The sequence below is a fragment of the Vipera berus genome (assembly GCF_964194415.1).
Source record: "Vipera berus genome assembly, chromosome: 2".
In the NCBI taxonomy this organism is placed as follows: Eukaryota; Metazoa; Chordata; class Lepidosauria; order Squamata; family Viperidae; genus Vipera; species Vipera berus.
This window is the reverse complement of record NC_138203.1, coordinates 25714107-25741917: the sequence shown is the minus strand read 5'-3', so window position 1 is coordinate 25741917 and position 27811 is coordinate 25714107. Positions and strand designations below refer to the sequence as shown.

At 41.0% G+C, this 27811-nt stretch overlaps 1 protein-coding gene across 1 annotated transcript; it reads right to left on the bottom strand.

The window, feature by feature from the left end:
* Positions 1-100: 100 nt before the first annotated feature.
* On the bottom strand, positions 101-27225 carry IL31RA (interleukin 31 receptor A). The gene is made up of 10 exons (XM_081318217.1): positions 27203-27225; positions 25422-25498; positions 24343-24568; positions 23180-23356; positions 21495-21596; positions 20922-21065; positions 7212-7352; positions 6666-6759; positions 2198-2264; positions 101-1650 (listed from the first exon to the last, which is right to left on the bottom strand). The coding sequence occupies exons 3-10, from the start codon at positions 24443-24445 to the stop codon at positions 1282-1284; spliced, it is 1197 nt and encodes a 398-aa protein (XP_081174343.1). The 5' UTR covers positions 24446-24568; positions 25422-25498; positions 27203-27225; the 3' UTR covers positions 101-1281.
* Between the last annotated feature and the right edge of the window lie 586 nt (positions 27226-27811).

The window sequence follows — 27811 nt, the reverse complement described above, 5'->3', positions numbered from 1 at the left end:
AAACACCCTTATCACTTCATTGCAATCATTTGACTTCTTTCTTCCTTTTTTCTTCTAATCTTTCTGTTCCAAGAAAATCTAATTCATCTCAACGCTGGGTAGATTGTGAAATAATGTAATGTACAGAGAGATTAACACTTCTGATAAACACCTATTTAGGCCAAAGCATAGCTTCTAAATACCCTTATCACTTCATTGCAACCATTTGAAGTTTTTTTTCTTCTAATCTTTCTGTTCCAAGAAACTCTAGTTCATCTCAACACTGGGTAAATTATGAATAGTTTAAGAGAGAGAGACAGACTGACACTTCTGAGAACCACTTATTCAGGCAAAGCATTATGGCATCAATAGAAACAACTTTTACCCAAGAAACCTTGAACTCTTGACATTATATAAAATATGAACTCTTTAAAGTGACCTTTCTAGGTTTACATTATTTTTTTTTGATAGATTGAAAACATTTCAACCACTGAGTACAAATACAAATGATAGAATATATATTATATTTATTTCTACATCACCTTTTTATACCAATCTTTAGAACACATTCAATTGTCTTGATCGACAATTATATGACTTCATTTTCCCCTCCATATTTGAGATCTGTGATAACAAAAATGTTAAGAAGGCATAGCTTTGACTGTATTTGCAACAAAAAACATATCCAAGAAATATATTTTATTTTTATTAGATTTTATTCTGCCTTCATTCTTTTATAATTAACTCCTCCTAGTTTCTCCACAACAACCATATGAGGTGGGCTAGGCTGACAGAGAATGACTGGCCCAAAGGAAGGGCTAATAGAGTCTCCTAAGTTCTAGCCTGATGCATTAACCAACTGTTTAAATAGAAAAAAATATATTTTCAGCTCTTTGGGTCAAAAAGTAAGGATGTGTGGATATTGTTCAACTCCTAACAGCATTTTCTTCTATATCCAAAGTTTCTCAAACCACTTTTTTCTATTCAACTTATCATTATATTTTATTAGGAAACAGAGCAGCCATGAAACATGACACCCTGGTGTGAATGTTTTATACCTACCTAACAATCAAGTCAAACAAATTTATGCAATAATTAAAAAAAACATGCAGAAATTACACGCTCACTATTTAATAAAATAGCAGTTACAAGCAGGGTGCCCCATAATTTTTTTTTAAAAAAAATACATTTTGTAATTAATACTTTGACAGTAATTTAACTGTATCTGGTGCTACGTAAGGATCCCCAGCACTACAACAGTCCAAAGAAGCAGGCTGGGTTTCAGTTTCTTTTGTATTTTGTCTACATTCTCGCAATCCAGGAACTCTCTTGAACAGAGTTTTTCAAATATGAATTAAATTCAGATTTCTCCTGTAAATTTTCCTGATATTTCATTTCTTCTTTTGCAGAACTTTCAGAATCCCTTCTTGTAGTTAGAAATGTTTGATTCTTAAAGTCATGGTTCAAAGGTGATTCTGAGAGAAACCATTCTAGAGCTTTGTATTCTCCACTGCAAAAAGTCCCTTGACCAGCAACCTTAATTTCTGCAGTAACATTTGCTTGTTTGAAGCAGTTTTTAGGATTCAGCAATGGCAACTCGTTCTCACTGCAAGTATCTATTTTCAAAATATTGATGTCGTCCTCAGAAGATAAGTTCCCCAATATGACTTTCTGTTGAAGACAGGAAAAATGCAGATTCTAAGAATTTAAGCTTCCTTTACTAGTGAAAATGAAAATAACCATCAGCAAAGAGGATGTACATAGGAGAAAAATAAAAAAATAAACAATTCTACTGCTGTTACTGTCCACATGGTTGTGGCAACATCAGAAAGAAGAGTAACTACTCAGATGGTTGTATCCCATGAGCCGTTGCTTCTTCATTCAATCAGGCAAGCAAACTATTGATAAGATTTTTTCCCGGGAATCCCTCTGCCCTCTAATTGTTTACGTAATATGGTCATTCTTTCATGTGTTCACCAACTTCAGTACGCAATTTAGTTAATGTGGCCAGAACAGAAGATACTGCAAGCTCACTCTTGGGTCTAAAGACAAATTGTATTTATAGAAGGAAGGCAAGATAGAGGAAGAAGAATGGGAGGTGGCAGCATCACTAAGGACAACCAATGCAAAGGTTAGGGGCTATTTTCCTAATTGCATAAGGACTAGGGAAAGTTCTGGGCCATGACAATCAATTTCTCACAGCCTGCCCAGTCCTTACCTGAGATACAGCAGGGCAACTTGCTATTACAGGACGTGGAATCTGAGGCCAGCAAATTCGTTTTATCCTGATAAAACAAAAGCAAACTGATTTAGTTCTCCAATACTTGCATTTGAAGAATGGAACCAAGAGACTTGAACTTCAGTCCCTGCTTTATGGATTTTCACAGGGTTTGGAACATTTCTATCTGATGTCTACATGAAGATTCTGGGCAAGATCAGCCATCCCTATGAGATGACATATTATCAGTATGATGACGATACTCAGCTGTATATCTCAGTCCATGTTGAGTTAAGCGATGCCACAACTTCCCTCTTTAGGCTGGAGGCTGTTAAAGTCTGGATGAGGAGCAATGAGCTGAAACTGAACCCTGGCAAAACAGACTGGTTTTGGGATTGCGTTCTTTGGTTTATAGAGAATTGTCATCTTTGATGCTGGATGAAGTTGCACTGCCCCAGATGTTCCTGGTGCTTAATCTGGGGGTTCTCCTGGGCTCACCACTCCTGTTCGAGGAACAGGTGGCACTCATGGCTAGGCGGGCCTTTGCACAATTGTAGATTGTGCATCTATTATACCCTTTCCTGGACCAACAGCCCTGCTCAAGCTAGTCCACAGCCTAGTCACTTCTTTCGGTTAGAGACAGGAAAAATGCAGATTCTAAGAATTTAAGGTTCCTTTATTAGTGATATTAGTAATATTATTTATTATTTTGGTTTTGAATTTGGGATCTTATCTTTATAAACCACTCTGAGTAGCTGTGAGTGAGTTGGATATCCATATAAACCTTATTATTAAATAAACAAAGGTCCCCTTCCTTTTATTTGCTCTCCTAATTTGAAACATTTTGGATGTTTAGACTATTCTGAGGGAACTTTGGATACTTGTATTCCCTTCTTAAGTAGGGATGCAGTGGCTCAGTGGGTTAGGACGCTGAGCTTGTCGATCAGAAGGTCAGCAGTTTGGCAGGTTGAATCCCAAGTGCCGCGTAACAGAGTGAACGCCTGTTACTCGTCCCAGCTTCTGCCAACCTAGCAGTTTGAAAGCACGTAAAAATGCAAGTAGAAAAATAGGGACAACTACGGTGGGAAGGTAACAGCGTTCCATGCGCCTTTGGCATCTAGTCATGCCAGCCACATGACCACGGAGATGTCCTCGGACAAGCGCTGGCTCTTCGGCTTTGAAACGGAGATGAGCACCGGCCCCTAGAGTTGGAAACGACTAGCATGCATCTGCAGGGGAACCTTTACCTTTACCTTATTCCCTTCTTGATAATATATTAAATATTACATAACATAACATAATCCAGGACCAGATGGATTACATCCCAAGGTTCTCAAGGAACTGGCAGATGTATCTCAGAACCACTGAACTATATTTTTCAAAGATCTTGGAGCACTGGGGAACTACCAGAGGACTGGAAAAGAGCTGATGTAGTCCCTATCTTCAAAAAAGGGAGGAAAAATGGATCCAGGAAACTACAGACTTATCAGCCTGACCTCAATACCCAGGAAGATTCTGGAAAAGATAATCAAGCAATGAATCAGAGAACACCTAGAGGCAAACAAAGTCATTACCAAAAGCCAACATGGATTTGTCAAAAACAGATCATGCCAGACAAGTCTTATTGCATTCTTTGACCAGGTGACAAAATTAGTGGACCAGAGGAAAGCTGTGGATATAATTTACTTGGACTTCAGTAAGGCATTTGATAAAGTAGACCACAACCTACTACTTGATATGATAGAAAAATGTGGGTTAGACAGCATCACCACCAAATGGATTTGTAGCTGGCTGACCGGCCATATTCCACGTGAGGTCCTCAATGGAACTACAACTACATGGAGGGAAGGGTGCAGTGCAGTGCCCCAGGGCTCTGTTCTGGGGCCAGTGGTCTTCAACATTTTCATCAATGATTTGGATGAGGGAATAGATGGAAAACTCATCAAATTTTCAGACGACACCAAGCAATAGCCAACACTCCAGAAGATAGGCCTAAGATATAGAAGGATCTTGACAAACTCGAACATTGGGCTCTATCTAACAAAATGAAATTCAGTGGTGAAAAAAGTAAGGTTCTACATTTAGACAAGAAAAACCAAATGCACAGGAATAGTATAGGTGGTATCTTGCTCAATAGTAGTAACTGTGAGAGAGATCTTGGAGTCCTAAGGGACAATCATTTAACTATGAGCCAGCAGTGTGCTGCAGCTGCCAAAAAAACCCAACACAGTGCTAGGCTGCATTAACAGAGGAATAGAATCAAGATCACGTGAAGTGTTAATACCACTTTACAATGCCTTGGCAAGGCCACACTTGGAATACTGCATCCAGTTTTGGACACTATGATGTAAAAAAGATGTTGAGACTCTAGAAAGAGTACAGAGAAGAGTTACAAAGATGATCAGGGGATTGGAGGCTAAAACATATAAGGAATGGTTGCTGGAATTGGGTATGTCTAGTTTAATGAAGAGAAGGGCAAGAGGGAACATGATAGCAGTCTTCCAATATCTCAGGGGCTGCCACAAAAAAGAGGGAGCCAAGCTATTCTCCAAAGCACCTGAAGGCAGGACAAGAAGCAATGGATGGAAACTAACCAAAGAGAGAAGCAACCTAGAACTGAGGAGAAACTTCCTGACAGTTAGAACAATTAATCAGTGGAACAACCTGCCTCCAAAAGCCGTGAATGCTTCATAAGATTGCTATATGTAATACCCTGTATTCTGGTTTGGGAAGTCCGGGGGGGGGAGGGAAGGGGGGAGGGTTGATGGGGAGGGGGGGTTATTATTAAAATTTTGTAAAACTTTTCAATAAAAACAACAACAACAACCAGTGGAACAACCTGCCTCCAGAAGCTGTGAATGCTCCAACACTGGAAGTTTTTAAGAAGAGACTGGACAGCCATTTTTATGAAATGTTATAGGGTTTCCTGCCTGAGCAGGGGGTTGGGCTAGATGACCTCCAAGGTCCCTTCCAAGTTTACTATTATGATTATGATTATAAACATAACATAACATAACATAACATAACATAACATAACATAACATAACATAACATAACAATATTATGTTTGTTTAGGTTTGGAGGAAATGTATGCAATGGTCCAACATTCTGAAGATGATCCAATAACTTCAAGGCACTGTGCCAATGAATATGGAAGGGGAGACTTCACCTGATCCCTGCTTAAGGCTAGCTCTAAAATTATCTTGTATATAGGAGCCGTGACTAGGGGGGCCTTCGCACAGGTTCGCCTGGTGCGTCAGTTGCGGCCCTATCTTAGCCGGGACGATTTATGCACGGTCACTCATGCGCTCGTGTCCTCTCGTCTGGACTACTGCAACGCTCTCTACATGGGGCTGCCCTTGAGGACTACTCGGAAGCTCCAACTGGTACAGAATGCAGCCGCGAGAGTGGTGTTGGGAGCCTCCCGATACTCCCACGTTACGCCTCTGCTCCGTGAGCTGCATTGGTTGCCAGTTGTCTTCCGGGTGAGATTCAAGGTACTGGTAACGGTATTTAAAGCACTCCATGGCATGGGGCCGGAGTACCTCAGGGAACATCTGCTGCCGGCATCAAGCTCCCTGCGCCCTGTGCGTTCCCACAGAGAGGGCCTCCTCAGGGTGCCACCGATCAGAGAATGCCGATTGGTGGCCCCCAGGGGGAGATCCTTCTCTGTGGGCGCTCCGGAGCTGTGGAATCAGCTACCGGTTGAGCTCCGGATGGCGCCCGATCTTCGCTCCTTTCGTCGCGATCTCAAGACATTTCTGTTTGTACAAGCCGGCCTAGCCTGAGGGGGAGTGTTGGGGTTATTTTATTTTTCGTTTTTTAACTTTTCTGGGGGTTTTTAGTGTTGTATTTATATTGTTTTTAACTAGGGCAATTTGTTTAATCTTATTTTAATGTTTGTATTCGCTATTTTATTCTGCCCTGTGAACCGCCCTGAGTCCTCAGGGAGAAGGGCGGTATATAAATGTTATTAAATTAAAATTAAATTAAAATTAAATAACCTAAGGAACCCAATATTTGGGCAAGGGAAGTTGGATATGTGAATGCTATGCTTGGGAATATAAAGTATTGAATCATTCAAAGCTCCTTCAGTGGAAAATTGCAGCCATCTGGAGAAAAATGAAAACTTTAGATTGTGTTAAGAAGGAGTTTCATGTAACTAATGAAAGGGGGAATTGCAAAGAGGTTGGATTGCGATTTGCCAAAGGTCTTGTCACATAGCTTCAACTAAACCCAGCAATTTAAGCAACGTTCACTTCACAAAGTGAGATAGATGAAAAATAATCTCAGCACTTTCATAGATGAAAGAAAAGTAAAAAAAATAAAATGCCAACAATCTTGAACTACTGGAGACTGAGATTATATATTAGATTATATATTAGCCAAAACAAGTACTTGTATAAATGCCTGGACCATATTATTGTTTTTTGACATTTCATTTTCAATCATTTAAAAATATACTCACATTTTATATTTTAAAGCCCACAATAGTCCAAAACCTAAGAGGCATGTCATGAATATTCCAATGAAGATAACTGCAAGGATAATGTCTGTTGTACCTACAGACGGGGGGAAGCAAATTAAAATGTCAAATTCCAAATATTTTAGGTCAAGAGTTTCAAGTGACATTTTAAACATAGGGATCAATGAAAATGGTGGGATTGATTCCATGAGATTGCATCCAAGAAAGAGAGAAATACATATTTGTACAGATAGGTGAGCTAAGGGTATGGCTCTAGCTTCTCCTTACTTTGAATTTTTCATCTGGTTATTGTGACTAAAATAATGTAACTTTTCTACAGAATCTTTAGAGGTCATTAAACTCTAAAAGGAACACGTTAAAAATGCTACTCTTTAATGTTTCTAGCTTTTCCAGTGGTAGAAGAAAATTGGCATTATCTCATTTTCACACATCTAAAGTCATTGGATTCTTTCTAGTTAAAAACAACACAAACATGTCTTAAGTAAAATGATATATGAAGAGAAAAGCTATTTGCCTTGAATAACTTACTAAGTAGCAGAGTAAAAAAAGACAGTTCACTTCCAGTTTTTCCTCCAATGATGGTGTTTGCCTTAATCAAAACTTTGTAATTGGTGATGGGTTGCAGAGACTTAAGTTTGTACTTCAGGATACTGCCATTCACAGTTTCTTCTATTAAGACATAAATGGAAGGTTAAGTGGTCATCTCACCCAGCGTAAAAGAGCTGCCATCCCTTCAAGCCTCTTTCACTGTTTCATTCATTCCAAGTGTTTTTATGCTGTTTCAGACTCTATGTGATTTATAATAAAAGGAGGAGAAAGGCCCTGAGCAATTATGCCTAAAAAATATTTCTGTAGGTCATTTCTTTTCCCTGCCTTTCATTCTGCTGTATTTTTAACCACCACTCTCTGAAACAATTCCAAAGTATAAAGCCAATCAATAGAGAGGCAGTGTGAGCCATAGCTTTTGGCTTCCCAGCTACTAAAAAGAGCAACTCATATCTGTTTAAAGGACAGATTAGAAAAGCATCTCGTGAGCACTTAAGTGCTGTAAGTAATATCCTATTGTGTTTACACTATAGCAGGATACTCACAACTGCTATCCCTTCAGCCATTCTTCTATGATATCTAATTGGGAGATGTTTGTGAGTGCACAGACACACATTTTTTTAAAATGATTTTATTTACACCCTGCCTTTCTACTAAATTGAGCACGATCAATAGCAATCCTTCAGGCTGGCTGATAAGACTTCTTCAGAGCTATTTTATTTCTCAATAGATATTTGCAAAATAAGATAATTCCACAAAATCATCACTTAAAGGTAAAGGTAAATGTTCCCCCGCACATGCGTGCTAGTCGTTTCCAACTCTAGGGGCCGGTGCTCATCTCCGTTTCAAAGCCGAAGAGCCAGCGCTTGTCCGAGGACGTCTCCGTGGTCATGTGGCCGGCATGACTAGACGCCAGAGGCGCACGGAACGCTGTTACCTTCCCACCGTAGTGGTCCCTATTTTTCTACTTGCATTTTTACGTGCTTTCGAACTGCTAGGTTGGCAGAAGCTGGGACAAGTAACAGGCGCTCACTCTGCTACGCAGCACTCGGGATTCGACCCGCCAAACTTCCGACCTTCTGATCGACAAGCTCAGCGTCCTAACCCACTGAGCCACTGCGTCCCTATAAAATATTTGGAATCTGACACTTATTTTGCTTGCCCTCCCCACCCCAAGGCAGGCATAGCAGATGTTGTCCTTGCAATTATTCTCACTGGAATATTGATGTCAAGCCTATTAATTTTTGCAAACCCGGGGTGGTGATGGATTCAGCCGATTAGGGCTACAAAATCTGGATTAAAAAAAATCAAGTTAACCATTAGATCAGGGGTCCCCAACGCCCAATCTGTGGACCAGTATCAGGCCGTGGCATGCCAGCAACCTGTTTGCACAAACAAATAAAGCCCCATCCACAGGATTCAGGCAGCACAAAAAACCACTCCCCCTCCGGTCCACGGAAAAACCTCTTTCCACGGAACCGGTTCCTGGTGCCCAAAAGGTTGGGGACCTCTGCATTAGATAGCAGCAAAAAGGTTCAGAAAATGAAATTCAATTGCCTGCATGATTTGCTGATTTGCTAACTTCAAAGGTGGAAATGCTATTGGTTTGCTAATACTGTGTACTTGAACAAAGTGACAATTGAGGCACTTTCACAAAGCACTGAGGTACTCCAGCATTGATTCTGTATTTCTGCATCATGATCTGAATTTGACAGCTGAGCTTATCTTTTTCTGACTTAACTATGATATAATTGTTTATAACGAAGCTCCCTTTCTACTCTCCTCAAGTCATTGCAGTAGCATGCAACCATATTGCATCTATTATAAATACTGTGAGCCATCAAAAACCTTTCATTTTGAATGGACAAGGGTATCCTAGTCTAACCTAGTAGATTTAACTAATGACAGCCTCCTCCTATAATTATTTTTTACGGGCAGTGTAATGTATTGGGGGTTTTTGTTTGTACTGATTCACATGTCTGTTTAAATGCTGCTTAATGGTTACTCAATGGTGTCTATGTAACAGCTACAGACTAAGCCAGACTTATTGTCTCCAGGAATATCATTGGTTGATTTGGGGTGGGAAGGGGTTCCTTTAAACCTATTGGCTGCCACCTAGTGGCCAACTGTATAAGTAGCTGCGCAGCACCCACTGTTTCAGTTCTGTTCTGCTTGACTCCAATAAAGCATGTTTCTGTTTCATTTATTGCCTGCAAAGAACCAGCTACACAACACTGGCGATGAAGGTGGGATGCTGCTTCTTCGTAAGAGCCTGAAGTCACTAGGAGGTGAGACCAGCACAGTGCCTGGTAGGGACAGCGTTCCCCTCCCTCGGTCTGCCTAGCAAGCCATGCTGGAGACCACCCCACCCTGAGGATCAGTCCCTGGGCCTACGAAGAAGCCAGCAGCACGAGGCAATGCAAGACATGAGCCGCAAAGACTTCTCACCATGTCGAAGGTTAGAAAGCTCAAAGAATTCAATGTTACGCACCCGGAGAGATGGTTGTCCTACATTTCAAGGGTAGAAAACTACCTCCGGGCAAATCAAGTCACTGAAGATGGTCCGAAGGCTGCAACACTCCTCTCTGTGTGCAGACCTGCAATGTTCGACATCGCTGAGAACTTAGTCACACCGGCCCAGCTGGAGTCCGTTACTTATGTTGACCTGAAGAAACTGCTCGGTGGCCATTTTCAACCAAAGCTATCAGTGATAGCATGGAGGCATGTATTCAAACAGTGAGAACAACAACCTGGCGAGACGGCCACAGAGTTCATCGCAGCATTGAGACAAGCGTCTTTGTCAATTCATGGACTGGGAAGAAAGACTGCAAGATCGACTTGTCTGTGGACTCAGTAGTAGAGAGCTCCAACAAAAACTTTTTGCGAAGAAGACTCTCTCGCTACAAGAAGCTTTGAAAGAGGTCATGGCAGATAAAGCCACCACCGGGGTTGTGAAGGTGTTGCGGCCCACCAAAAGCACACCATACGAAGAAGCCATCCACCATGAGGACGCCGAACAAAGAGAATACATCGACTCTGACCACCAAGTTGACAAGATTCAATGGTACCAAGACAAGGAACAGAGACCCGTTTACAAGGCAGTTCTCTTTTTCGATGTTTGGGCTGTGGCAGCCGCCACACACAAGCAGACTGCAAATTCACGACAGCCACATGTCAGGCCTGTGGGAAATCCGGCCACATTGCAGCCATCTGTAGAGGTCACCAGAAGGACCGCCAACCGGATGAGCTGTTCAGGAGAGGTACCGGGGGGCCCGGGCAGCATAGAGTAGGGTTCTGCTCCAGCTGCAGGAGTGTCTGCCACACAGGAGCTCTCTGCCCCCTTAAACAAAAACTTTAACTACAAGTTGAGCTGCAAGGTGTTCCTTGCAGGATGAAACTGGACACTGGTTCAGCTGTCTCCATTATTTCACTTGAGACTTTCCGGTTCATGTGCAGCCGCAGCAAGAGATAGGCCAAGCTTCGGCCATCTGACATTATTTTAACAGACTTCCAGAATTCCCAAGTAATCATCAAGGGCGAGGCCACTGTGGCTGTACATTTCAAGGGGTTTTGGGGGCCCCTAGATGTCATTGTGGTGGAAGGCCAGAGAACAAGCCTCATTGGGCTTGATTGGTTTGATGCACTGGGCATTCAAGTGACCAGAATTCACCAGACACAATCGGCGAACTTGGCATCAGTATACAAAGAATTCGCAGATTTTTTTGACACAAGCCTGGGAGAGCACAAGGGCCCTCCGATAGCCTTTAAACTTGATCCCTCCATAACCCCAATTAGGGTTAAGCCCCGTCGCGTGCCTTTTGCCTTAAAGCACAAAATCAATGCAGAGCTGGACAAGCTAGTCAGTCAGGGGGTACTACAGCCCGTAGATGGGGGGGAGTGGGAAACTCCTATTGTTACGCTACTTAAGGCCAATGGGGAGATCAGGATTTGTGCTGATTACAAGTGCACCATTAACCGGGCACTGCAGCAGCATGCATACCCACATATTGGCATCACTGCAAGGGGGTAGCATGTTTGCTAAGTTAGATTTGGCACAGGTCTAACAGCAATTACCAGTGGATGAGGTCACAGTGGCTGCACAAACAATTGTGACACATAGGGTGGCTTTTAAGGTCAAGCGACTCCAGTTCGAAGTTAGCGCAGCCCCAGGGATCTTCCAGGGAGTCATGGAGCATATGCTCAAGGGTATTCCAGGGGTCTGCCCCTATTTTGACGTACTCATTGCTGGAGAGTCCATTGAGGTCCTGGCAAGGTGGCTCAAAGCCATCCTTCAGCAGTTCCGCACAGCGGGACTCAAGCTGAGGAGGGACAAATGCAAAATTGGGGTCCCTTCCACTGAATTCCTGGGGTTCCATATCGATGCTGAAGGCATCCATCCTGCAGAGTCAAAACTGCAGGCAATTCAGCTGGCACCAAGCCCCAGATCTAAAGGAGAGCTCCAGGCATTCCTGGGCCTCCTAAATTTTTACCATGCATTCCTTCCAAACAAGGCCGCAGTGGCAGAGCCGTTACACCGGCTCTTAGACAAGAACACCCCATGAAAGTGGACCAAGGTCCAGGAAAACAGTTTTAAGGCAGTAAAATCACTACTGTCCTCAAATTCAGTGCTCACACACTTTAATGAAAACTTGCCAGTTTGTATTGCATGTGACGCATCCCCTTATGGGGTGGGGGCTGTACTAAGCCATTTGTCAGATGATGGGACTCAGTCCTCTATTGCTTACTATTCAAGGACCTTGTCCTCGGCTGAGCGCAATTATGCTCAGATTGACAGAGGCTTTGGCCATCGTGGCCGGGATTAAAAAATTCCACCACTATTTATACGGCCACAAATTCATGGTCTTCACTGACCACAAGCCATTGCTGGGACTTTTTATCACAGACAGGCAGATGCCTCAAATACTTTCCCCCAGAATGTTAAGGTAGTCCATTTTTATGTCAGCCTACAGCTACAGGCTGATCCACAAACCTGGCAAAGACATGGGCCACGCAGACGGCCTTAGCAGGTTGCCATTGTTACACGTGGAGCCAGACCCGGCTCCAGCCGCTTGTATCTTGTCCATTCAAGATTTGCCAGAACTTCCTCTCCATGCAGGGGATGTCACTACGGAAACAGCAGCAGAAAATTTTAAGCAGGGTGCTGTCCTGGGTTCACACCAGATGGCTGGAAAATAGCCCTTAACCAGAGTTCCAGAGCTATTTCACATGTAGACATGAACTGTCTTGTGTGCTCCCACAGAGAGGGCCTCCTCAGGGTGCCGTCGGTCAGGGATTTTTTTTTTATTGAAAAGTTTTAAAATACATTTTATCTTTAACCATCCCCCCTCCCCCCACCCCTACCTATCCCTCCCTACCCCTCCCCCCCTTCCCCCTCCCCCCCGACTTCCCAGAGCTAAGTACAAGGTATAAAAACAAGGAACAATCATAAACATCCATATGCTAACAACAATAAACTATTAATTCTATCGCACTCTAGCTCATATGAAATGACTACAAGCAATACTAATATTACATATAAAAAGGGAAAAAAAAGAAAAGAAGACTTATTCAAATGCTAAATAAAACTTTTTAGTCCCATATTTGTTCTGGATATAATCAATCCACTTTTTCCACTCCATAATATAACGTTCTTGCGAATGATCTTTCAAGTAAGCCGAAATCTTTGCCATTTCCGCCAGGTCAGAAACTTTTAGAGTCCATTCTTCTATAGTTGGCAGTTCCTCCTTTTTCCAATATTGACCTATTAAGAGTCTTGCTGCTGTGATTAAGTTCAACATCAACTTAATGTCCACAACAGTAGCATCTGTAATTATGCCCAATAAAAACAATTGCGGACAAAACTTTATCCTTTGCTTAAAGATCTTCTGCATATTCCACCAAATTTTTATCCAAAAAGCCTTAACCTTTTTGCAGGTCCACCATATGTGAAAATATGTTGCATCTTCGCCACCACACCTCCAGCATTTTGGCTGATAATTCGGATACATACTTGCAAGCTTTTTAGGATCTAAATGCCATCTATAAAACATTTTATAAAAATTCTCTCTTAGGTTTTGAGCTTGTGTAAATTTTACGTTCCTCACCCAGATCTCTTCCCATGTGTCCATTGTAATAACTTCTTGAATATTCTGGGCCCATTTTATCATACAATCTTTAACAAGTTCTGTTTCTGAGTCAATTTCTATCAATGCAAGATATATTCGTTCGATATGTGCTGGACCCTGATTTCTAATTTGCTTTATCAAATTTTCGTCAGTCATTGCAAAACCAGTTTTCTGATCTTCTTTCCACCTGGCCCGTAACTGAGTATATTGAAACCAAGTTTGAACAATCTTCTCATCTCGCAAGAGGTTATACGATTTTAAACACCAGACACTTCTTTCCAAGTTTAAAATCTCCTTATACGTAGTCACATCATGCTTGAAACCAACGTTTATGTTTTCTATTGCGTGTTTTGGAATTGCCCACAATGGCATCTTGCAGTCTAACTTATGTCTATACTTCTTCCAAACTCTCAACAATGCCTGTCTTAGAATATGCACTTTAAATACATTATCTACCTTCTTATCATACAACAAATATGCATGCCAGCCAAATAACAAGTCGTGGCCCTCAAGATTTAATAATCTCTCTTGTGTCAAATTAATCCAATCACTTATTCCTGATAACGCAGCAGCTTCATAATATAATTTAAGATTAGGCATTTTGAGTCCACCTCTTTCACGAGTATCTTGCATAATCTTAAGTTTAACTCGTGGCCTTTTCCCTGCCCAAACAAATTTATTGATACCCCGTTGCCATTCTTCCAAATTAGAATCTTTTTTAAGAACCGGTATCATTTGAAATAAGAATAGAAATTTAGGCAGGACATTCATTTTCACTGCTGCGATTCTTCCCAGCAAAGACAATTGCAATTTTTCCCAACTCTCCATTTCTTTTTGAATTTTTCCCCATAATTTTTCATAGTTATTTTTATATAACTTTGTATTAGAGGGTGACAAAAACACCCCCAAATATTTGACCCTTTTAGCAATCTCAAATCCAGTTAATCCTTCTAAAAGAGCCTTTTGCGATACTGTCATATTTTTGGCCAGAATTTTAGTTTTTTGTGCATTAACTTTAAATCCAGAAACCTTCCCATATCGCGTTATTATCTCCATCAGGTCCACAACAGAGTTCTCCGGCTGGGTCACCGTAACAACCAGATCATCTGCGAACGCTCTCAATCTATAATCCTGATCTCTAATTTGTATACCCTTAATTCTTTCCGAATTCCGTATTTTTACCAATAATATCTCCAATGTTAACACAAATAATAAAGGCGATAATGGACACCCTTGCCTTGTGCCCTTCTCAATATTACATGCTTCAGTCAAACTATTGTTAACTATTATTCGGGCAGTTTGTTTTTGATATAATGCCCTAATTGGTTGCAAAAATTTATCCCCAAAATTCATTTTATCTAGAACTTTCAACAAAAATTGCCAATTCAATTGATCAAAAGCTTTTTCAGCATCTAGAAAAATTAGCGCCGCAGGGATCTGGTTGTTCCTCTCCAAAAACTCTATCACATCAACTATATGCCTCACATTATTTTTCATTTGCCTACCACTAATAAACCCAGTTTGATCCCCATGAATCACCTGTTGCAGAACCCTCATCAATCTGTTAGCCAACACCTTAGCAAATATCTTGTAATCTGTATTTAAAAGTGATATCGGTCTATAGTTTTTTACTTGAGTAGCATCTTGATCTTCCTTTGGAATCAAAGAGATAAAAGCAGTTCTCCAAGACGGAGGCACCTTTCCCCCTCTCTGAATTGTCTGGAACAGTTTCTTTAACGGCTTTATCAATTCCAATTGTAAATTTTTGTAATAAGCCGCAGTCAAACCATCCGTACCTGGTGCTTTATCCACCTTCAATTCCTTAATTGCTATAAGAATTTCTTCTTCTGTTATCAATTGATTAATCTCCTCCTTTTGTGCTTGCGTAAGAACCGGGATGCTAGCATTCTCCAAATATACATCAATGTCTTTTTCATTAATCTTCTCCTTAGCATATAATTTAGAATAAAAATCCACAAAAGCTTCCTTAATAAGATCCTGTTGAAACACAACCTTTCCCTTATATTCAATTTTATCTATATTAGAAGCCCTTTGCTTTTTCCTTAATCTGTAAGCTAGCCATCTACCTGGCTTATTAGCATTGCAAAAAGTATTATGCCTAGCAAACCGTAAATTGGTTGCCACTTGATCAGCCATCAACTTATCAAATTGTCCTCTTAATAGGTTAATAACCTCCTTAGTCTTCACATCCAATGGGTTCACGATTAGGGCCTTTTCTTTTTCCCTAATTTCATTCTCCAGTTCTTTCCTTCTAACTTCCAAAGTACGTCTGCATTTATTATTCATATATATCAACACCCCTCTCATGTAGGCCTTGCTAGCATCCCAAACCATGTCCATAGAGGTATCCTTATTCATATTAATTTCAAAGAAATCCTTCATCTGCTGTTTACATTCTTCCACATTTCTCTGATTTCTAAACAAATTCTCATTTACGCGCCACGAGCGCCTATCCCTATTGTCCTTATTGATCTCTAACCAAACTGGACTATGGTCAGAAATAGTTCTTGCACAGATCTTTACCTTCTTAATCCTAGAAAAAAAATCATTAGTCAGCAAAATAAAATCAATCCTGGAAAAAGATTGATGTCTGTCAGAAAAAAAAGTATAATCCTTTTCATGTAGATGAGTGTCACGCCAAATATCTCGCAGTTCCAAATCATCCTTCATTTCGAAAAAAGATTTAGGCAATCTGGCATGACTCGGAACACGCTTAAAAGAACCAGCCTTATCCATCTGTACGTCCAAAACACCATTCCAGTCCCCCATAAAAATAAACGATTTGTAATCCAATTGGGTAACCTTTGTGTGAAGTAAACTAAAAAAATCAGCTTGTTGTTGATTAGGAGCATACAGTCCAACTAGAAGCGTTTTTTTTACCTTCTAACAGCAAATCTATCATAACATATCTTCCTTGCTTATCTACTTCAATTAGTTCCGCTGTTAGAGTACTTTTAACGTAGACAACCACTCCATTTTTCTTATTCATCGCAGAGGCAACAAATTGCATGCCCAACCTTGAGTTCGATAAATACTTTTGGTCCATAACCCTAATATGCGTTTCTTGCAAACATATAACATCAATCTTAAATTGCTTTAAATAGTGAAAAACTTTCTTTCTTTTCTGTGGTGAGTTTAATCCATTGACATTCCAGGTTAGAAATTTAGTCGCCATGCTTGGCGCCCCGAAGCTTTTGGAGCACATCTTCAATGGCCCCTGCAACTTTTTTGGGCCGCGCTCCTCCCACAGCTTCACTGTAAGTACGCTTTGAAAGTTCCATAAACTTCTGCTGATTTTGCTCTTGTACTTGTCTTGCTCGTCTTAAAGCGGCACGCGTCAACCTCTGCTCTCCAACAACAGCCGATGAAACTGTAATTTGATCCCCTCCAGCACCATTCTCCTCTGTCTGTCCCCCTTCAGCATCTTGAGATTTTCCCTCTCCAGATCCCTTTGCAGCTTCCAAGAGTGATAGAGGGGTTGCTTTTAAAACATTGCTGTAGAAATCACGCGCCTGAGCCACGGTAACCAGACGATATCTTTTACCTTCGTGCATCACCACCAATCCGACTGGAATCTCCCATCTAAACTTGATATCACGTTGCTTAAGTTCCTGTGCAAGAAATGCAAAATCTTTCCTTCTCCTTAAAATCTTTGGAGGAATCTCTTTTAGAACCAGGACTTCTTGCTCAGCAACCACAACCTTAGTATCATAAGCAGCTTGAATAACTTCATCTCTAGTTGCTCTCTTTGTAAAATAGACCACCACATCTCTAGGTAGCTTCCTCTGCCTTGCAATCCATGAATTAACACGAAAAATTTTATCCATGCTTGCCTCTATTTCAGATGCTGGCTGGCCCAATACTGCTTCCAAAGCCTCAGAAATCAGCTGCTTTAAGTCTTCTTTAGGATTCTCTTTTAAGCCCCTGATTCTAATAGCATACTGCATCTGATGGTACTGGACAAGGCTCAATTCTCCGTCCATTTTATCCCTTAAATTTTCATTCTCCAGTACCTTTACTTCTAATATAGAGTTCTTTTGACTAAGATCCTCCACTTTTTCGTCCAAACGTTGCACACATTCAGCCACGCTTTCAATTGTAGACAAAATGTCTACCCTCATTGCACTGAACTTCTCTTCCATCCTCTCCTCCATTGCACTAAACTTCTCTTCCATCCTCTCCTCCAATTTCTCCAGTTTCTCCTCCAGCTTTACCATCTTATCATCCATCATTTCTGACATTACCTGGGATTGCTTTGCAAAGGCATCTTGTAAGTCCTTAAGCATCAATGCCACAGGAGGTGCAGGAGGAAGCAAAGCTTGCAACGATGTCTGTTGCACCGGGGAAGTTCCCGCACTCCGAAGAACTTTAGAAGAAGATTTAGCCGCCATCTTGCCCAACTTTCACTTATTGCGTACTTTCACTTTAAAGCTAAAAAATCCATTGAGCCAGGGAGTAAAAGTAAAAGTCCACTTCACCTTGACCTCCTGTACCGCTCTGCCTGCACCTTGTTATTCGAAAGTCTTTCCTTCTGGCAGGGGTGGTTGCTAGCGCCTGGCTCCGCTCCAAAATTCACGGAGCAGAGACGCTGCGCAGCTCGGAGCAACCCAGGCTTCGGGGGGGCTCAATCCTTCAGCCGCCCAAACTTACAGCTCAGGCGGCCCCGGAGAGCTCAACCCCTACCTGGGGCCTCACCCCCTCCTCTTCTCCCGAGGAGGGGGCTTCAAATCCACCTAAACAGCTGATCGGCGCTGTTTTAGGTGGATAAACACAGCTGCGAAGCGGACAGCCCGGAGCCGGCTGTCTTCGGCGCCGCGTCGCCACCGGAAGTCCCGGTCAGGGAATGTTGACTGGCGGCCCCCAGGGGGACAGCATTCTCTGTGGGCACGCCTGCCCTCTGGAATCAGCTCCCTGTTGAGCTCCAGATGGCTCCCGACCTTTGCTCTTTCCGCCGCGACCTAAGACTTGGCTATTTGAACTTGCCAGCCTGGACTGAGGGACTGGGATTTTAGATCTTAAATTTTAAAAATTTTAAATTTTAGAATGTGTTTTATATTGGCTATTTGGTTTAATTTCATTTTAATTTTTGTATATTATGTGTTGTTCATAGTGTTTAATTGCCCTGTACACCGCCCCGAGTCCCTTGGGAGAGGGGCGGTATATAAATCCAAATAAATAAATAAATAAATAAATAAATAATAAATAAATAAATAAATAAATAAATGGTGCATTCTTTGGGGAAGCAGGGTTATTGTTCCCAGTTCATTAAGGCACAGAGTGCTCCAGTCTCTGCATGAGGGCCATCCTGGTATTGTCTGGATGAAGGCGCTGGCACGGAGCTACCTTTGGTGGCCAGGGTTAGATAAGGCTATCGAAGCCCAAGTACATGGGTGTTACACATGTCAACAGTCCAGACCAGAGATGGCGCAGGCCCCTGTCCACCGATGGGAGGAGAACATGGTCAAGGATTCACACTGACTTCACTGGGCCCTTTCAGGGACAGATGTTTTTGATAGTGGTCAACAGCCACTCTAAATGGTTGGAAGTAATTCCTATAACCACTATGACTACTGCTAGGACCATCCAGGTGCTTAGGAAGCTTTTTGCTACACATGGGCTGCTGGACGTCTTAGTCTCAGACAACGGGACCCAGTTCACAGCGTCCAAATTTCAGGCCTTCTTGAGGGCCAACCTCATAAGGCATGCAACATTGGCTCCTTTTCACCCCTCTACTAATGGGCAGGCAGAACGCATGGTGCATACGACAGAGTCACTAAAACACATAGTTTCAGGGGATTGGCACCATAGGCTGGCTAATTTCTTGCTATGCCAGCACACTATGCCATGCAAAGCCACAGGCAAAAGCCCAGCAGAGCTCCGCTGGGGAAGAAGACTGATCATGAAACTGGACAGGTTGCACCCTGACTGAGTAGCAGCAGACACCGCACACCCAAAGGCACCAAGGGGGTTGCAAGTGGGTGATTGGGTGTGGGCTCAGAACTACAGGCATGGGGCTTTGTGGGTGCCCACTAAAACTGTTAAGATCTCAGGACCCCTCTCCTACAAGGTGGTCCTGGAAGGGGGGGGAGTCATTCGCCAATATATTGATCAGTTGCAACGGCGGTTTGTTGAACAGTCACTAACCAAGGACTCCTCAGTAGGTCCACAACAAGAGCCGTTAACCAGCAGTTTCACAGAGCAGTTCAAACACTCTGAGGATTCCTTCAGACCTTACAATGGGGAGGTGGCCGTAGATGGACACAGTCCGGAAGTTCAAATTGGGTCTCCAGATGGGGAAGGAGAACCCGAATTGTGCAGCAGCTCCGCTGACCCAGCTATTCCACTGGACTTTGGTTTGGGCCGACCAGGAATGGCCAGCCAAAGGAATTCGAGTCAATTTGACTCACTTGAACACAAGAGTCCTGGTCTACCCAGCCCGGCCAGCAAGCAGGTAGACCAGGAGTTTCCCAGAACACCCAGGCGTTCTGAGCGGTCTCTTAGACCACCAAAATATCTTCAAGTTTATGTTAGTAAATAATGTGTGTACATTCTAGGGGGGAGGGGTGTAACATATTGGGGGTTTTTTGCTTCTACTGATACACGTGTCTGTTTAAATGCTCCTTAACAGTTACTCAATGGTGTGTCTGTGTAACAGCTACGGACTAAGCCAGACTTGTTGTCTCCAGGAATATCATTGGTTGATTTGGGCGGGAATGGGTTCCTTTAAACCTATTGGCCACCACCTAGTGGCCAACCGTATAAGTAGCTGCGCAGCAGCCACTGTTTCAGTTCTGTTCTGCTTGACTCCAATAAAGCATGTTTCTGTTTGGAACCTTCCGTCTTGCTTATTGCCTGCAAAGAACCAGCTACACAACAGGGAGCCCTTGGGAAAAGCAGCTAAGCAATAGGGTAAAATAATGCCACAACTATACATCATTCTATAATGACATTATTATAAAGCCAAGGGTCTGTGGAAATTCTCAGTCATCCAGGTCATGGCTATCCCAAAAAACAGGGTCCAGTTGTCTTTTGAAAAAGCACTTTGGAGATAGAAAGCTAGGTATTTTTCAGTAGAGGTACTCAGTTTGCCATTTGGAATAAACTAGGACCATCCTTTAGTAACAACAAACACTTTTCCTACAAGCTTTAGAAAAAGTTTAGGAAACCAAAGTTAACAGGAAATATATTAAAGAAGCAAAGAACATAAGACCAAAAAGAATTGGAAGAAGCTGACTCAGATTATTCCAGGCTGTGATGTACCCTAATGGGGTACGTGTACAGCCTCTTTTGCCTTATGGTCAGTAGAGATGAGAAAGCAGAGTGTGTCTCTAGGACAGATTTAGGATTAAATAGTTGTACAAAGATAGCTAGATGAGATGAACACACAGAGACAGACAGACAGAGGCAAAGACAGAGATACTAAGAGAAATGATTTTAAAACACTTAGCACCAAGTTTAAATAAAGGCTATCTCAGACTAAGGAAGCAGACCTCTGAAGTTAAAGCATTGGCAATGGCTGTTCTTTTGTTTCAGTTTGCATACATACCCAGTTGTTGGTTGTCTGTTTTATATATTATAGTATAGTTAATAATCACACCATTCCTTTCTGATTTTGGAATTTCTTTCCATTTTATGGTGGCATAATCTTTACCAACATTTTCCAGTTCAGGGCGAGGACCACTAGATGGGACTAAATCATACAGAATAACTTTTAACAGTTTCAAAATATCTTAGCAGTTAATTAGGAAATAGTTCTTCCAACAAAAATGCCCATGGCAAGCAACAGAGTTTTGATACTTTGGAAATGCTATGTACCACATATATACAGAACAACATAGGCCACTGGCCTAGGAAGATAATACTAATATATATATATAAAACAGATTAAAATGGAAAATTTAGGAAAATTCTTGCCTTAAAAGTGGCTGATACTAACATGTGACAGTTAAGTCTCATATATGATGGAGGTAACCGTTTTGTTTGGATGCTATTGCCCACCAAAGCTTTTGCTCAGTGACCCTCTACTATTTTCAAAGAGGTAAGCAAGTTCAGACTTCCTTTGAATTTGTTAATCCATGAATTCACTCCCTCTCAGTCGAGAACCACTGTTTATACGTACCATCTTCATGGAAGTAGATACTGATGGAACTGGGCTTTTGTATTTCATCTTTACACAAAGGGTATACTGAAAAATTATAGCATTTACATTCTTTAAAGATTCCTGGAAGAAAACAAAAGTAATAGAATATTATCCTTCTTTCAAGGTTACTAGCAAGAATCCTATTAATTGGTCCTTTCACACTACGCTGCCAAGAAAGGCAGAAAAGTAAAACATGAAAATGAAGGCTTCAAACTCTTGGTAGAGACTTTACCCTTGTACTGTGCTTAGTATGTATTTCCAAATCCAGGAGTCATCCACAGGGGTGGGGGGGTGGGGGGGGGCGGTGTCAAAATGGCAGCCATGGACTGTGTAATTAAAGCCATAGTGTTTTTACACATGCTATAAAATGTGCCGTAGATATTTTTGACCTCTCCTGCCCACCCCCTGTTGCACTTTGTCTCTTTATTTCACCTGTCACACAGATAAGTTAACATACCAATCTAGCATAAAAATGCTTTACACATATTCATTTCCCTGCTGGACATCGTGGAACTAGAATATGCAACGTGAATCAAGATGAACAAGCAGTTTCCAAGAAGAATCTTCTAAACTAGATTGCTACATTTAGGACTAACTTTATATTCTTACTAATTCTATTCATATGAATATGCATTTATACCCTGCATATTTTCCAAAATCTACCACAGCACCAAGCAGCATGTAAGCAGAAATCTCTTAAGTCATATGTGGAAGGCTAAAATCTTTAAGCACAAAAAAGCCTTCTAAAGTAGCTGCAATTAAACCAAAAGCATTTAACATTGAGATAAAACCAGGTCAAAAGCTTCTATTATTAGTTTCTGAAGAATCAACAACAGCATGGGAAAGTTCTTCCTCTATCTGTTCCCTGGAACTAATTAAGAACAATGATCACAGGGGGAAATGAACTCGGAGCCAAAGAGGCTATCAAGAGACTCAGAGAGTCTTTTTCTTTTTGATTGATTTTTTAAGCCACTTTTGGAACTCCAGAACTATCTTGGCAGAGGAGCAGAACATAATTACATGAAGCAATACATTCAAAACATCCATTTCTTTATGCCAAAAGTGTTGTGTGCCTACTGAATTGCATAACTCAGTTTAAGCAGCAATGGAGGACAATCTGGTCAATCTTCAGAATATAGTAAAGGTAAAGGTAAAGGTTCCCCCGCACGTCTGTGCTAGTCGTTTTAAACTCTAGGGGGCGGTGCTCATCTCCGTTTCAAAGCCGAAGAGCCAGCGCTTGTCCAAGGACGTCTCCGTGGTCATGTGGCTGGCATGACTAGACGCCAGAGGTGCACGGAATGCTGTTATCTTCCCACCATAGTGGTCCCTATTTTTCTACTTGCATTTTTACGTGCTTTCAAACTGCTAGGTTGGCAGAAGCTGGGACGAGTAACAGGCACTCACTCTGTTACACGGCACTCGGGATTTGACCCGCCAAACTGCCGACCATCTGATCGACAAGCTCAGCATCCTAACCCACTGAGCCACCACGTCCCTTATGTGTACATTGCTAATCCCCAAATTAATCTCTCAATGGCTTACAATCTTTAGTAATAGAAAAACAAGGAGGGAAGATAAGACATAATTGAAAAGTATATAAATAAAAAGACAATACTTAAAAGCACTACCACCCATAGTATGTGCAAGTAGCCTTAAAATCATACCTTTGGGGGAAGTCCATTCTGTGGTATTTCTTATCCTATGCCAAGATCGCTTGTATGGGTTTTCCTCCAATTCATACCATTCGATAAGATAACCATTTATTTCTGAATCTGCTAAATCCCATTTCAAAAGCATTTCCTCATTTAAAGCATAAGCCTTCAGATGAAGAATTTTTGGTTCTATGAGAATAATTGCCCAAGTTAACTAGGTTGAGTAAATGCCAGCAATTTAAAACTGCAACTGGCAATGCATGGCAGTGGTTATTTACAGCAAAGAGAAACAGAAAACTATAGCATGGTAATACACATACACACACACACACACACACACACACATACACACACACACACGGTAATAGCTAGCTAGCATGGTTTTATATAGTTAGATAAGAGGGAGGGAGGGAGGGAGGGAGGGAGGGAGAGAGAGAGAGCGAGAGAGAGAGAGAGAGAGAGAGAGAGAGAGAGAGAGAGAGAGAGAGAGAGAGAGAGAGAGAGAGAGAGAATTTCACCGTTTCCTTACAGAAAACATGGCAACTCAAATTGGAACACAGGTAGTCCTTGTCTTAGGATCACAACTGAACCCAAAATTTCTATTTCTCAGTGAAACATTGCTGAGGTGAATTTTGAACACACACACATACATATTCATCTACGTAACAAAGTTAAGAGCCATTTTCACCTAACAACCACTTGTTATTTCTTCTTTAAAAAGATACCTTTAGATTGGATTTTAGAGTGGAGGAAGCATATATAACTGTAGCAACAAATTTATTTGATAATATTCTTCTTGATAAGAATCCATATATTTAGCAAGCCTTTCCAAAGTCCATGGAGATGCTCAGTCATCCCAGTCATGATTGTCTCAAAGGTGATTTTTGAGAACTAACCCCTTCATCACCCCCATCATCCCAACTGATGAAGTTTCTTGAATGAGAAGCAAAACAACTTTTTCCTCAAGGATAAAACATAGTCCAGTTGCCTTTTGAAAAAGCACCTTTGAGACAAACCTTTCCAATCTCTCTTTCTCTCTGCCAGATGCACTGCAACAAAGCACCAGTGGCACATAAGTAGTAATACAGTATACAATATAAACAATAACAACTAAAAACACTTTCTTATTCTGTGTGTGTGTGTGTGTGTTGTATACAGTATTTGCATAAACTTACTCATTGTTTTTTCATGTTTTGATGATGGAACTCTAATAGTAGCTTCAGGAGAATCTCCAGCACTGTTATGAGCAATAAAACTGATATTGTAGGCGTCCTCCATCAGGCTGAGAATGACTGGCTCTTTCTGATTGTATTTTTTTTCGAAAGTAATGTTGCTGTTTTCTGCAATGTATCTTACTGTATAGCCAGTTATGATTCCTGAAGATGGGAATTCTTCATTTACCTGGTCAGTTTAAAGTAGCAATTAAGAAGAACAAATGGTTAAACATGTATATGACTGGACTCCTCAAAACCTAATGCATGAAAAATAAAATTGTAAAGGAGCACTTGAAAAGTATGTACATGTTAGCTGCAGAGTTATTCATAGTTCCAGGCAATTTTGCACCACAGAAATGTGCAAATGATTAAAACACATTTAAGCAATTAAAACAGAACTGTTAAAATCTAAATAGTTAAGCAGCATAAATTAAAAGGCAAACATGGGATTTTTTTTCCTCACTCCAATCTGGTTCCCATATTGACTCTTCTTGTTAGCAGGTTGCAAAAGAGGGTCACACGACAGGGGACACTGTAACTGTTATCAGTATGAACCAGTTGCCTATCATCCAAATTTTGATCATCTGACCATGGGGAGGTTGCAATGGTCGTGTGAAAAACGGTCATAAGTCCCTTTTTTCATTCCCATTGTACCTTCAAATGGTCACTAAATGAATACTTTAGCTCAAACACTATCTGTAATTGTTATTTAAACAATGTTGGGAATATCAGCATTTCATTTTAAGAAATTGTAATAACCAGGATTCCTAACCTTCTGATATCAGACTCAAGAAGCAGAGAAGAACTTTGAACACCATATATGTGTGTGTGTGTGTGTGTGTGTATTATATAAAGTAAAGGTAAAGGTTCCCCCGCACATGCGTGCTAGTCGTTTCCGACTCTAGGGGTCGGTGCTCATCTCCGTTTCAAAGCCGAAGAGCCAGCGCTTGTCCGAGGACGTGTATTATAGTCATGCCGTGTATTATATACACATTCATAAAAAGAAACTGGAATTTTTAAATGTCCTGATATTTGTTTACCTTCCACAAAAGGTGCACCCTTTTTTCATTAGGATGAAAAGTTTCAATTACTCTCCATAAGTCTACTTTCAAAGGGGCTGTTAAGAATAAATGAAACAAAATTTTAAAATATGAAAACAAAATGCATAAATAGATCACTTGGACAGGCATCACTCCCTTCTGTAGGTTAAGTAATGGTTAGTCTTCTCTAACAGCAAACAGACACTGGACTTAACAAGAACACAATGACACCCAATTCTTTCTCATCTTTTCTAAGGCTCCAGTTTCAGCTGTATTCTAGTAACTGGATATGTCAGGCCATCATGACTAGCTAGAAATACTTAATCCAATTAAAAGAGATATCAACTGTAACCATACTATCAAAGAACCTCTAGGCATGCAGTATATGTTAAAAATAAGCGGAATTTTCTTTCAATATCAGTGTGAGCCGTTCAAGGTAGCCAGATCAAGAAACAAGACACCAGAAAAAAGACTAAAATTCTACTTTACTGATAAACTTTAAAAAAACCCACCCAGAATATTGAAAACTAGTGGATCTCTCCTTTCATACTAGGAAGAATCAAGGCACAGCCATTTTAAGTCTCTTTCTCACGATTTTTTTTGTTTTCCCATACTAAGCCCATGTTCTGTTAATGGTCTTTGCATATTTTCTCCAAGGTCACATTTGTGCCACTCTGCTATTTAACATAGAACTGTGTCTATCACCAGCCAAACAAGTTGCTCTAAAGGATGTCAACTGGGAAGAAATGTGTATGAAAGAAGCATATCAACACAGATTCCACAACATTATCCACAATTCCATTTGTGGCTGGAATGTGCACTTGCAAAAAACAAAAGCCATCTGCACTATTTATTATTTCTGTATTTATATTTCATCATTTTCAACTGCCTGTCTCCCTTAAATTATATTTTCCTCAACTAAAACCCAGCTAAATTAAATGAGCCCCACTATATAAGTATGGTGCAAACAATATATGTGCCATTATTTGTGTGGCTTTTCATATAAAGGGTTTTATTTATTTATTTATTCATTCATTCATTCATTCATTCATTTATTTAAAACATTTATACAGCCACCTATCTTTTAACCAATTCTGGGTGGCTCCCAAGAAAAGTTAAAACAATATATAAAATCATATTGAAAGTATAAAACCAAACACATTAAAAAGTTAAAACCAATGAAGACCTGGCATCAAGTCAAACATCTAATGGGTGCAATTATCCAATCTTTTCCCATGCATTTTGGGGGCAAAGCCAGATCCTCAAAACTTCACAGATAGGGGCCTGCTGAACTTCCAGGGGATGAAAGTTCCATAGGGAAGGAGTAGCCATGGAAAGGCACGCTACACAGCTCCCATCACATGGCAATATTTAGGAGAAGGGACTAGAACCATGCCCACCCTATCCAACCTGATAGGACACATAGATGGTGGTCCCAAAGATAACCTGGTCCTGTGCCACATAAAGCTTTGAAGGTGATGACCAACACCTCGAATTGCACCTGGAAAGAAACTGGAAGCCAATGCTGCTCACGTAACTGAGGTTTTACATGGACAAATTTAGGGGCCCCCATTACGGTGCCCGCTGCTGCATCCTAGACCAGTTGAATTTTCTGGGTGGTCTTCAAGGGCATCCCTATGCAGAGTGCATTACAGTAATCCAAAGAGTGATAGACCAAAGCATGAGTGACAGTTCTACCTTTAACCTTTATTAACCATGACTAGAGATGTTTAAATCTGCAAATAAAATCTCTATGCCAGACTTAGCTATGTTGTTCTTACCTTGTTCTTCTGTTCTGCTTGTTACTTTGTTGCTCCATTCACTCCAGGGGCTTGACTCATGGGACTCATTAATCCTACACCGAACAGCAACTGTATAATTTGTAAAATTCCATAGGCCAGTGAGATTTGCAGTTTGATTTCTGACAAAATGTTTGATCGGGATACTGATGTTTGCCTAAAAATAAACATAACTGTTGTTTCAATTACCGTGGTAAAAGAATAAATTCAAAATTGTAAATAAGGATTATCATACATCCAGATTTCCCTAGACACAGCTTCTTTTCAGTTTATGAAAGCTCAGTCCAGTTGGGAATAGAAAATATTGTGTTTATTTTATAGAAGACGAGCTTTTACTTCACTAATTGAGAGTGAGTGGTGGTGGAGGGAGGTCTTCTTATCCTGAATGATAAGAACTGAAGCTCTTGCTTGCCATTTGTCATAGTGTACAAACATTACCGACAAATTTGCCTATGGATAGCTTCCCTGCTAGAAGCATAAACACTTTTGAGCTGCAGAGTAATCAGAAGGCCTGGTGGCTTGTGATGACTGTTCAGAATTAATAATTCCCATTAATTTACTTTCAAACTCTACTCCAAAATTATTTATTCC

Excerpts from the sequence above, each read along its gene's own strand:
- IL31RA (XM_081318217.1), bottom strand. The coding sequence starts at position 24,445 with ATGGAGGACGCCTACAATATCAGTTTTATTGCTCATAACAGTGCTGGA. Across the intron at positions 23,357-24,342 it reads AAAACATGAAAAAACAATGA|AACCAAAAATTCTTCATCTG; the intron begins GTAAGTTTATGC and ends TTATTCTCATAG. Across the intron at positions 21,597-23,179 it reads AGAATGGACTTCCCCCAAAG|GAATCTTTAAAGAATGTAAA; the intron begins GTATGATTTTAA and ends GTTTTCTTCCAG.